The sequence below is a fragment of the Xyrauchen texanus genome, chromosome 37 (assembly GCF_025860055.1).
Source record: "Xyrauchen texanus isolate HMW12.3.18 chromosome 37, RBS_HiC_50CHRs, whole genome shotgun sequence".
NCBI lineage: Eukaryota > Metazoa > Chordata > Actinopteri > Cypriniformes > Catostomidae > Xyrauchen > Xyrauchen texanus.
In genome coordinates, this window is record NC_068312.1 from 23,140,653 (window position 1) to 23,153,608 (window position 12,956).

At 39.2% G+C, this 12,956-nt stretch overlaps 1 protein-coding gene across 1 annotated transcript; it reads right to left on the minus strand.

Annotated features, from left to right (window-relative positions):
* Positions 1 to 500: 500 nt before the first annotated feature.
* On the minus strand, positions 501 to 5,663 carry LOC127630783 (uncharacterized). Its single transcript, XM_052108553.1, has 6 exons — positions 5,612 to 5,663; positions 3,420 to 3,919; positions 2,570 to 3,059; positions 2,298 to 2,461; positions 1,638 to 1,721; positions 501 to 1,536 (listed from the first exon to the last, which is right to left on the minus strand). Exons 2-6 carry the CDS (start codon positions 3,906 to 3,908, stop codon positions 1,411 to 1,413), a joined length of 1,353 nt encoding a protein of 450 aa, XP_051964513.1. The 5' UTR covers positions 3,909 to 3,919; positions 5,612 to 5,663; the 3' UTR covers positions 501 to 1,410.
* Between the last annotated feature and the right edge of the window lie 7,293 nt (positions 5,664 to 12,956).

Consider the following 12,956-nt stretch of genomic DNA (forward strand, 5'->3'; position numbering starts at 1 on the left):
GCATAACTAGAAAAAACAGCTTTACTTCTGGATATTTCATGACTTTCCAGGCCTGAAAATCACTGATTTCTCTGGAAGCATGCAGGTTTTCCATGACCGTGGAAACCCATTCAATATTTACTCAACAATAATAAACGTGTCTACATTTTTTACATGTTTGTGAATTCATCAGAGATTAGAAGAGAAGGCAGAGGGACACCTTTTGTTTACCAGTGAAAATTAATCCTGGTAGGGCTAAATGAGGACACAAAGTCTGACTCAAATACACATCCTTGAGAATTTGTCACTGAGTCATGTTGGAAATCAGGACGCTGCTATAACTGAACTCTGCATCAGCAGACCAGCAGCAAAAGACACCATTAGAGAGAAACTCTAAAGAAAACTGCAAATCAATAGCTTAAAGTTCAATAAGTTCTACAGCCTAAATAGGGACAAATATAACCCTAAAAAAATCCAAGTTATGCAATTACTGAGCAGAGTCACTGAAATCATGTAGATCATTCTAGCAAATTTATTGTGTTATATATAATTATTTAAAATATACATTAATGACAGTTTGTTGAACAAATCAGGGTTTTGGTTTGCAAGACAGACTGATAAAGAGAGACAGACTGAGAAAGGTAAAGATCATTTTCACAGGAAAGAAAACGTTATCTTTTTTTTTTGCCAACCCACATTTGTCTCGATTCTCTCTCCCCATCCTCCTGGGTCTTTTCTGATGAACACTTTTATACAGGAAAACATGAGACATTTGTCATGACTCAATTAAAAGCCCAAAATTGTCAGACAACCAATACAGAGCTTGTATTAACACCTAATAACGGTCGCAGTGGTAACAGGAGCTGATCTGGGATGCATAGCATCCATCCTGCAGAAACATAGACATCTGGGAGGAACAAGAATCCATAGAGCATGGCTTCCAGTTCATGTTTCCATACTAGCAAATTTTGGTGTTCCACACATTACTACTCTTAGGTCTAAGATTTGAGGAATGACATGATCTGTCAAAACACCCACCAACACACTCACTTCATAAACAAGGGCAACACTAACCACAACCAGTAGCCCAAAAGTCACCAAAAACACAGAGTCCTTCCTGTGGTCATGCAGATGGTGCTGGACGGAGTGAGTCACAGGGAGGAGTCAATAACGTCCCCCCAGGCGATCATTCTAGAGGGGAGGAGCCTCAACAAAAAGGAGATGCTTACAGATGTGGCCTCCAAGGGGAAGGACGAGAACCAAGCTGTCTCAAAGGGGACGAGCACTTGCAGAGCATTGCTAGGAAACATTAGAATAAGCTAAATTATTCCACTGCATTGTATTTAGCAGAATGACTGCAGAGGATGGAGCCACAGCATTTCTCCGAGAGGTGGAGTTTCCACTTGGTAAGGGTGTAGTTTGTTGTCATAGTTACTTGCAGATGGCTTCCAAGGCATCAAGGGTTCGTTTGATGTCTCTGATCTGAGCAGCTAAAGTATGAATTGGTTGCATGGAGCGATCTAACTCCTCACACCGTGCCATGAGTGTGTACATTCCCTGCAAACACACACATACACAAAGCAAAAGATAATATAACAACAAAGAAATATGATACAGCAAAACCTTCCCGAGGCCGCATAACCAAAAGCCTCTCTGACCTTTATACTCATGTCCACTGACTCTCCCAAACTGTCCACTGAGTCTCTGTAAGTCTGGATATAACCAACACTTAGTGCAGTCATCTAGAGAGAAAGAGACATTTTAATTTATAACATTTTCCAAGAACATATATAACTTTTTCCACTTGACATTTTTACAATTACTTTTAACAAACATATCCCAGTTAACTAAAGGCTTTGTTAATCACATTAAAGCGATAGTTCACCCAAAAATTACGATTCTCTCATTATAGAAGAATATCTCAGCTCTGTAGCTCCTCAAAATACAAGTGAATGGATTTGTAGCTCCAAAAAACACATAAAGGAAACATAGAAGTAATCCATATGACTCCAGTGATTAAATATATATTTTCAAAAGCAATATAATAGGTGTGGTTGAGAAACAGATACAACTTGATTTTTGGGTGAATTATTCCTTTAACTTTGGACATGTTCCACTAAGTTTGACAACCAGCGAGTGTCCAAATACATTTAACAGTATATCTATTGTTTAATCATTCAAAACCCAACACACTTTTTTTTTGTCAAATGTTTTGCTTGAATAGTGTGCTTGTGTTCTCTTGTGCCACTTTGTTTGTTAAGTAGGGGCCAATTATACCACTATACAGTACATGTCTCTTGAAGCAGAGTAATACTCACATTCTGTATAGTTCCACTGAGGCTCCGCAGCATCAGTTCTACGCTCTGGGCCACTTCCTGTGTGTGTCTCTGTAGGTCCACCAGCACTGACGGGTCAATGGGCGGAATATCAGCAGGCCGACGCAGAGAGCCACGTCCACGTACAACCGGCCCCGAGCAGTCCGCTGCAGTAGTCATTTACATAAACAGATCAAATATTGTTCAAACACTCAAGTACAACACCGACTAGCCCCAGTCTGCCTCCATCCCCACCAAACACCCCATGTACTCACAGTCTGTGTCCAGATTCAGCTGCAAGCTCAATTTAATCTTCTGTTCAAGATTTTTGGTGATGAAGTGTGTGAGATCTCCATCATGACTGACTGTTCCCTCCAATTCTAGTGCACTGGAAATGGTGGCTCGGCGTCCCTCCGCCTGCCCACCTCTAGTCCCGCCTCCTCGTGCCCCGCCTCCACATGCCCCACTGATTTCATCCAGGCTCTTACTGTCCTGCATGCCACGCACAACACGCTCTCGCTCTGGCACAGACCGCACACGCACCTCTGCCATCACGTGAGCTGGGCACCGCAAATCATCAAGGTCTGGCAGCAGAGGGGGAGTGGCCTGGTCAGGGGGAGGGGCTGGAACAAGGGGAGGTGCCTCATCAGGAGAAATAGAAGTATTTGGTTGGACTTCATCATGGGAGGAGGACAAACTGGGATTGCACCATCCATCAATTTCAGAGTGAGTGGTAGGGTTTTCTGTTGAAAGGGCTTCAACTGGCTGTGAAGAGGTGATACAAATTAGGCTTCAAATACATCGGTTTGTAGATCAATAGAATGCAGATATCTGGTTCAAACTGCATAAATCCAATAAAATCTATAAACCAAGTCTAAAACTGTTATTGTAGAAACAAAGACATGTTGATGAGCAAAAACTTAATCTCAGTAACTTCCCAGATCTGAGATATAACTTGCCAATAATGTACATATTTGTGTGACTGTGCATTTATCCTGTTTTTCTCAATAGCTTTACCCTTTTTTAACACTTCTACCTAAGAAGTCTGAACTCATACATAAAGTCTTACTATTAAATTATTTTTTGGAATGGGGTACCAAGGCACACATTCAATGTAACTCTTACCTGTACAGAAATAAGAGTCTCTTCCCTTTGCTTGATCTCTCTCTTATCAATATTGTTGACCTCTCCATCATCCCGCTTTTCTTCCTCCTTTTCTCCTCTCCATTCTTCCAGTTCTCTTTTAAAGCGAGCTTGTGTTGGATCTGTCTCAGTGGATTGTGTGTCGACGTGTGTGTCATCTTCAGTTGGCAAGTTTATGTGTGTGGTGTGTTGAACTAACAATTTGTCTAAGTGAACTGTGTGGGATTGGAGTGTGTTTGTTTCTCTGCATACCGAGTCCATGTGTTCAAGTGTCTGTGTAAGAGTCTCTGACAGGGCAGGCGTACCCTCATGAGGTTCTTGCTTGGAAATGTCAGCCACATCCCTGAACTTGAACCCCTGGGGGGTGAAACCATGAGGTCCTGACCAATCTGAGGTCTTAGGAGAGTTAGATGTGTCCACCCAATTGATTGCTCCCTGCACATCCAGACCGGTCACAGGAGAATGGCTCATCCCTCCACCCGCTACAACAGAAAAAAAAAAACAACATCATCATTATAATTACCATCTATGTAATACAGGACTTGATATTACATAGATAAGTACTGCCCGATGTCCTGGGGCCACTGTGTGAGAGATTCGGTTCAGTTGCTAGGACTATCACTTGCCAGATTGGGCCAGTGCTGCACTTATATCGTTGGTTTTTATATATATATATATATATATATATATAGACACACACACACACACACACACACACACACACACACACACACACAACGATCAGCCACAACATTAAAACCACCTGCCCAATATTGTGCAGCTCCCCTTTGTGCCACCAAAACAGTGCAGAGATCACAGGAGATCAGAAGTTACAGAAATACTCAAACAAGCCCATCTGGCACCAACAATCATCCATGCAATTATCTAATCAGCCAATCGTGTGGCAGCAGTGCAGTGTATAAAATCATGCAGATACATGTCAGGAGCGTCAGTTAATGCTCACATCAAACATCAGAATGGGGAAAAAAAATTTGATCTCAGTGATTTGGACCGTGACATGATTGTTGGTGCCAGATGGGCTGGTTTGAGTATTTCTGTAATTGCTGATCTTCTGGGATTTTCACGCAAGCATTAAGTTTTTCCCCAATTTGTGCTACAGTAACTCTTCTGTGGGATCGGACCAGGCGGGTTTGCCTTAGCTCCCCAGGCACATCAGTGAGCCTTGGGCACCCACGACCTGTTGCTGGTACACAGGTTGTCTTTGCTTGAACCACTTTTGGTAGGTACAAACCACTGCATATCAGGAACACCCAACAAGACCTGCCATTACAATTTGGCCCTTGTCAAAGTCACTCAAATCCTTACCCTTACCCATTTTTCCTGCTTCCAACACATGAAATTCAAGGACTGACTGTTCACTTGCTGCCCAATATATCCCACTCCTTGACAGGTGCCATTGCAATGATATAATCTATGTTATTCACTTCACCTATCAGTGATTTAATTATTGTGGCTGGTCAGTGTATACATACATATATATATTCCCCTTCTGACACTTTTTTAAAGCCATGATGGTAAAAACAGCTATTTTTAATTTTAGCGTAACAATCTGCGTAAAAATCACCTTGTCATTAATGGTCTTGCAGTTCATAAGTCCCATTTGTAAAAATGAATGCATCATCAATATTAAATATTTTGCCAGCTGTCGTTAAAAACTGTCAGTGAACTTGTTGGTTAGCGGAGAGATCACATATTTAATTTAATGACATAAACAATACAATGTAGTCCGATTTTATCTTGTGTTGTCCTGTCGCTCTCTCTCTCTCTATCTATCTATCGTGACAGAGGAACAGAAATCATATGACGCTGAAAGCATCAGATACAACACTGATTTACAGTCCTTATGACTCATTTAAATAAGAACTACGGCATTTAATCTAACCTTTAGCATCACAACCAGACAAACATATCGTATTTCAGCCAGACAATAGCGTGAAAGAAAATACAAATATTCAAGAAAGCAACTAGGGTCACCTGACGTTAGATTTTAGATGAGCTTTAGCTTTGTCGCAGGCCTCTGTATCCGCAGATATCGGCGAAAACCAACCACTTTATTACTGTTACTAATAAACCACTGGATATTTTTTTATATAATTTTGTAATCTGTCAGAGATTTGTACAGCGCTTGGGGATTTTGAAAGGTAAACATTTACCTGCAGCTCTTCGCACAGGATAAAAGTTGCCAGGAAACGCGTCCGCACTAAATATTTGTCGTACTAAATCACAAACGTTGACCTTAAAGTTCCGCGTTACAGACCAGGATACACGTCATTGCATTGAAGATGTGCATACAATTACTCTCAAAAGTATTGTGTGTATGTGGTATATTTTAATATAGTTTCTCAGAGGAGTACATTTAAGATTAAATAAAGGGGGGCGATTCTTAAACCTATCAATAAATGTTCGAGTCCTATAATAATTAATTTAATCGAAATAAAAAGGAACAAATAATACATTTAAATTAAGCACAAATTTGCAAAATATCTAAATTTAGGCTATTTTTTTTAGGGCAATTAAGATCCCCACAGGCCAGAGAAACATTGTAAAATATACATATATAGAGAGAGATTTTTTTTTTAACTGAATAAATTAGAAAAATAATGTCTTACTGTACTATAATTATTGAAAATTATGGTAAATTAATTAGGTAAATAAAGTATCCTGAAAATAATGTCACAATGCTAAAATATATTTTGTACACAGAGATGTCTAGACAGTCTGTCCAGACAGACGTATAGTACACACATTTCTCCAAAAGGGGAGATAGACACCGCTGAATTATTCAGCTGGAGGAGCATGAAGTTCCCTCCCACGTCCTATGCAGTACGCTGTGTATTTTCTACCCTGTACTATACTGTCATTTATATATTTGAATTAAAGGAAAATGTTAACCACAACCTTAGGTCAGCTTTGACCATGTTCCAAAACCCTGACCAAGACCAAAACCTCTAAAATGACAGACCCTGTTATTATCCACAAAAAAAGGAAAAACCCTACTTACAATAAACCTTGTTTTAAGTAGAGCCAGAATGACAATTTGAGTCACAGCCTTGCCCTTTTCTTACTCTAGCTGTAGCTCCTTCTTTAATTAATCTTTATCTCTGTATGTCATTTAAGTCAATATAAAAGTACATTTGCAACCCTTTGACTTCCATATTACATACAACAGTAGCTTAAAACTATAACTAAATAGCTATTTGGGTATTGGGTATAAGGGATAGTTCACCCAAAATGACCCTCACCCTCATGCCATCCCAGATGTATATGATTGTATGATTTCTTCTGATGACTAAAGTCCTTTGCTGTCATAGGTCATGAAAAGCTAACAAAAATTATCGAAACATCAAACGCCACAACATATATGTTAGATCCAATACCAACTAAGCTCTTAAAATAGGTATTCCCTGTAATCTCAGAACCTCATCTTAATATTCTTAACTCCTCGCTATCCTTAGGACATGTCCCAAGAAACTTTAAAATGGCAGTTATCAAAACGCTTATTAAGAAGCCACAACTTCATCCTGGAGAATTGTCTTATTACAGACCTATTTCATATCTGCCATTAATGTTGAAAACACTAGAAAAGGTTGTGTCCTCCCAATTATGTTAATTTCTACAGAGAAATGGAATATATGAACAATTTCAGTCAGAATTTAGGCCCCATCACAGTAAAGAGACGGCACTTATCAGAGTTACAAATGACTTGCTCTGATCATCTGATCGTGGCTGCATTTCATTTGCTTTTAGATCTTAATGCTGCATTCTCTTGAATAGGCTAGAGAATTATGTTGGTATTTGTGGAGTTGCATTAATATGGTTTAGGTCCTATATATCAGACCGCTACCACTTTGTTTATGTAAATGAGGAATTGTCAAACCAAACAAAAGTAAAGTATGGAGTGCCACAGGGATCAGTTTTAGGGCCTCTGCTTTTCTCCTTAATGCTTCCCCTGGGGATATTATCAGGAATCATGGAATAAGTTTCCACTGTTATGCCGACAATAGGCCTACCCAATTTTATATTTTTTCAAAATATAACTCCTATGACTCCTCCCTCCTCCCTAGAGTATTTGAGCTTCAAATACTCTGTACTGGGTTAGGGATCCACAGGCCTAATTCCCTCTTGAGGCAACTCCCTGTGATGTATTTTCAGCAGTATGATCCCACAATCGGTGGACCTGCGTCTCCGTTACTTTCGGCTCCTCAGTGAAAAGGACTAAATATTAGAGCTGCACAATTAATCGAAATAAAATCGAAACCGCGATATGACCTTGTGCGATTATTAAAGGGCTGAGATTTAATTAAATAAATAATTAGTCTGCTCCCTTCAAAGTTTATTTGCGCTGCTCTGTCCAGTCTATATTAAGTTTGAGTACTGTTACAGTGTTTTCAGAGCAGTTCTGTGCTCCACAACTCCCTCTCATGCTTAGAGTAACAGAAGTGCTCTTGAGTTCGGTTCCGTTTGCTTACGTGCTCTAAACACGTTATTTACACTAAACTGCCGCGTCTTGCGTGTAGTGTTTTTTTTTTATTATTATCTGCGGTAGCAGCATCTCAGTCTCTGCAAGGCACAGGTAATAATATCGCAGAATACAAGATGAGGTGTAATTCACCACCAACTAAAGCACATAACTGGTAATCAGAAGGTCACTGGTTTGATTCCCACAGCCACCACCATTGTGTCCTTGAGCAAGGCACTTAACTCCAGGTTGCTCTGGGGGATTGGCCCTGTAATAAATGCACTGTAAGTCGCTTTGGATAAAAGCGTCTGCCAAATGCATAAACGTAAATGTAAATGTAAATTCAAACATCTTTATTAAATGATTGTTGAGCAAACAGCATTAACAGTAACACCTGTAGAGTCCTCTTCCCCTGTCACTGTTTACCTTGCCCTTCCCAGCAAACATGCTCCATTGGGGCCCGAATGGGGCCATTGCGGGCAGCCCACTGTGGGCCCAGATACCGGCGCGAAATGCGGGGCACGTGTGGGCACCACACTATGGGACCCAGGTGGGGCCCCAGTGGTACACCCCAAAGTGTGGGCTGACTGTGGGCAGGCCCACAGTAAGTAGAGTGGGCCCCCATTGGGGCCAGTTGTGGGCCCACAGCAAACCCCTTAGGGGCCCATGTGGGGCCACTGTGGGCAGCCTATTGTGGGCCCAAATACCGGCGTGAAGTGTGGGGCACGCGTGGGCCCCACACTATGGGGTCCAGGTGGGGCCCTAGTGGGACAGCCCAAATTAGAGTGGGCCCTCATGTGGGCTGGATATGGGCACACTGTGGGTGTAGGAGCAAAGTTTGTGCACACGGAGTGTGGGTACTTTACTATATACAGAACAACTGCACTTGTTAAAGGTAGCAGCAATAAATTGAAAAATTGTAAGCTATACCATATGAGATTAGTTGGGTTTGTGACCAAATCTGGCAACCATAAAGACACCCAATTAAAATACACCCACATAAAATATTTAACTTTTTAACAATTTTTTAACTAAAAATGTAACTGTTTTTAACTATATGCTAAATGTGGGTTGCCCACAGTAAATCCATGTGGGTCCAAATGGGCAAAACTGCTATGGGCCCCGAATGGGCTAACCCACTGGGGGCCGTGTGGGTTTCTGTGGGCAAACCCACTGTGGGTTGCCCACAGTAAATCCTCATGTGGGCCCAAATGGGCAAAACGACTATGGGCCCCGCATGGACTAACCCACTGGGGGCCTGTGTGGGTTTTCTGTAGGCAAGCCCACTGTGGGTTGCCCACAGTAAATCCTCATGTGGGCCCAAATGGGCAAAACGACTATGGGCCCGCATGGACTAACCCACTGGGGGCCTGTGTGGGTTAATGCCCACATGGGGCCCCAAAGGGTTTGCCCTTGCCCACACTGTCCCACAGAAAACCCACACTTACCCACAGTGGGCCCGCACTGGCATGTTTGCTGGGTTATTACACTCCCCACGGAAACAAATGAAAGCGGAACTGATATTACCAACATCCAACAAAATGAAAAGGAAGGAACATACATATAATTAATCTATATCAAATATTTAGTTACTATAATATAATGCATTGCTAAATTAAATGTAATAAAATAATGAATACAAATAACTAAATTAAATGGTGAAAAACTAACCAAAATTTCACTTTAAATTGAATTACACCAATGGGTTATCAGTTCAACTTCAGTTCGACATTAAGCCTCATTCTTTAGGACTATCTTAAATAATAGTTTCTATAAGCCTACTAGTTTTTAAGGCCTAGAATAAAGAGTAACCTTTATATTTTGTGTATACTGAATTATTCAATCAACCAACATTATATTTGACAGCAAAAACTAGGCAACAACTATGGTTTTACCAACAGGGAAATGTAGTTAACAGTGACACTGAGCAGAAAGCTTACATATAACCAGTGTTGATAGAGCTGCTGATAAAAAGTTAAATGATCAGCATCGATTGATGAGATGAAATGAAAATTGGAGATCGGTTTCGGATGTTAAAATCCTGAATGGAGCACCCCTAATATTCAAGTTGACTGTGTTTCGAAAACTAATGTTGATGATTAGTGGGCTGAGACCCTATCACAAAATTTACAAAAACAGGTACACAGTTGATGGTAACATTTGAATATGACGAAGAATTTGTTTCACTGTTTATATATTTATTTGTTTGTGGTTGAACTGAAAAAAGGTCTGAGTTTGGTTCTTTTTAAGAAGGCTCAAATGTGAAAACCCCAGTAGTCTTTATGCAGTTGAACATGTGGAAAACATTACCATCATAATCGCAGCTCAAATCACATTCGCAATATTTTTCAAAATAATCGCAATAAGACATTTTGTCCAAATCGTGCAGCCCTACTAAATATTAAATGAAACAAATGAAAATAAAATGCAAAGTAATCTCTTCATTAATCAAAATACTTTTTGAATGTTACTGTATTCTAATTACCAATGATTTAAACTGTAAATGTATTGGAATACAGTTACTTATATTTTGTATTTTAAATAAGTAATCTCGTTACATGTATTCCATTACTCCCCCACCCTGGGGATACATCATATGCCGCTGCCTGAACCTCGGATTTAGGATAAACCTCACCGAAATTTGCGATGCACAACTGCGATGCACTTCACTGATCTATGCCAGCATCACCTTGGTCTAATGATGGACAACACTCTTAAAATGGAATACATAGACTATCAATTAATTGCCAACAAAAGCCTTCATCAGTTAACGAACAAAGGACAATGCAATGAAAAACATTTTCAGTAATCCAGGCTGTACTTCGACGACATTAGTTAATTTTACAATTCATACAAAATCTTTGTTTAAACACTGACCCTTAACACTAACTTAGTTTAATAATTTTAAACCACAACTTGCACTATACATAAGTAATATTGGCATTTATTCATGATGTTAGCCAGAGGGGAACTAACCCCCACAGTGAGTCTGGTTTCTCCCAAGGATATTTTTCTCCATTAACCAACATCTTACAGAGTTTTGTGTTCCTTGCCACAGTCACCTTCGGCTTGCTCACTGGGGTTCTAAATACAATTATTATTTAATTACTTATTTTTAAACACAATTCACAATTGTAATTTTATCAAACTACACAATAACTCTAAGAGATTATAGATATTATAGTTTAATTTTATGTTAATGCATGATTTTCTGTAAAGCTGCTTTGAAACAGTGTGTGTTGTGAAAGGTGCTATATATGAATAAAAGTGACTTGACTTGACTTGATGAACACAAACAAAGATTTTTAGAAGAACATCTCAGCTCTGTAGATCCTCAAAATGCAAGTGAATGGTGGCCAGAACTTTGAAGGTCCAAACAAAAAGGCATCATAAAAGTAATCAATACTACTCCAGTGGTTTAATCAATGTCTTCTAAAGGGATACAAATGCTTTTGGGTGAGAACAGACCAAATTATAACTCCTTTTTTAACTATAAATCTTGACATCAGTCTCCTTGGTGATCATGACATCAAGCTTGATTACACTTCCTATATCGCCATCTAGTGCTCTGCACATGTTTCAAACACTGGGAAGTAAAACAAGCTTAAAATCATGGTTGTGCTTAGAGACTGCAATTGTACGATTAACAGTGAAAAAAGAGTTATATATTTTGGTTTGTTGTCACCAAAAAACAATTTGATCGCTTCAGAAGAGTCTTCTGGATTACTTTTATGATGCCTTTATGTGATATTTTGACCTTCAGAGTTCTGCACTCAAATATATATTTTAGCCTATTTTTAAGATGTATTCATTTCAATTTAATAACAAATTTCCATCAAATTGAATAGTCTTGAAGAAAATGTAATTAATAAAAATTACATTTTTTAAGATATGTACATTTTATTTAGTTTAAGATTAGGCAATTCAATTAGATGGAAATTTGTTATTAAATTGAATTGGATACATCTTAGAAATAGGCAAAAATATTTTTTGGAGTGTGGCCACCATTCACTTGCATTGTATGGTCCTACAGAGCTGAGATATTCTTCTAAAACATCTTCATTTGTGTTCTGCAGAAGAAAAAAGTCATACGCATCTGGGATAGCATGAGGGTGAGTAAATTATGAATTGGGTGAACTATACCTTTAAATCCATGTCTTCAGAAGTGATATGAGAGACGTGGATGAGAAACAGATAAATACTTCAGTCCTTTTTACTATAAATTCTCCTCTCCGCTCAGTAGGTGGCTATTTGCATGAAAAAAGTGAATCTCCAAAACAAGGAAGAATATGAAAGTGAATGTGGAGATTAACAGAGAGATTAATGTATTTTATCTTTCTCAATCTCTCCCCCTCACTCCTTTATTTGCATCTCTGCTCTCATTTACTCTCATATAGGCTCCCCATGTCTATTTGGTATTCAGTTATGTGAGTGTTTTAAGGGCCAGCTGTATCCAAGGCAACCTGCCTAGTCAATTTCCCAGTGTCTGGTCATTTGCAATGAGGATGCATTATACATTCATATGATCGTGGCATTTAAATGCTTGTCACACAGGAAGCAATGCATAGAGACATTTCCAGCACCCCAACAGACTTCTGTACATGGGTATATGATCTACTGTGTTTGTGCACGTTAAGAGTGTTTCTGTGGTGTTTATATTGTATTGAACTGACCAAATATGGTGATAATTCTGTCCTTACAGTCACCTTTTAGTAATTTCATCACCTGTAAGGATCTTGTATAATATATATATATATATATATATACAGTCAGGTCCATAAATATTGGGACATCGACACAATTCTAATCTTTTTGACTCTATACACCACCACAATGGATTTGAAATGAAACGAACAAGATGTGCTTTAACTGCAGACTTTCAGCTTTAATTTGAGGGTATTTACATCCAAATCAGGTGAACGGTGTAGGAATTACAAAAGTTTGTATATGTGCCTCCCACAAATGGACCTGACTATATATATATATATATATATATATATATATGCAATTTTATTTTATGCTTTTCTGGCATTACCTAA

Excerpts from the sequence above, each read along its gene's own strand:
- LOC127630783 (XM_052108553.1), bottom strand. The coding sequence starts at position 3,908 with ATGAGCCATTCTCCTGTGACCGGTCTGGATGTGCAGGGAGCAATCAAT. Across the intron at positions 1,722-2,297 it reads TCAGTGGAACTATACAGAAT|ATGACTGCACTAAGTGTTGG; the intron begins GTGAGTATTACT and ends CTTTCTCTCTAG. Across the intron at positions 1,537-1,637 it reads CAGTGGACATGAGTATAAAG|GGAATGTACACACTCATGGC; the intron begins GTCAGAGAGGCT and ends GTGTGTTTGCAG.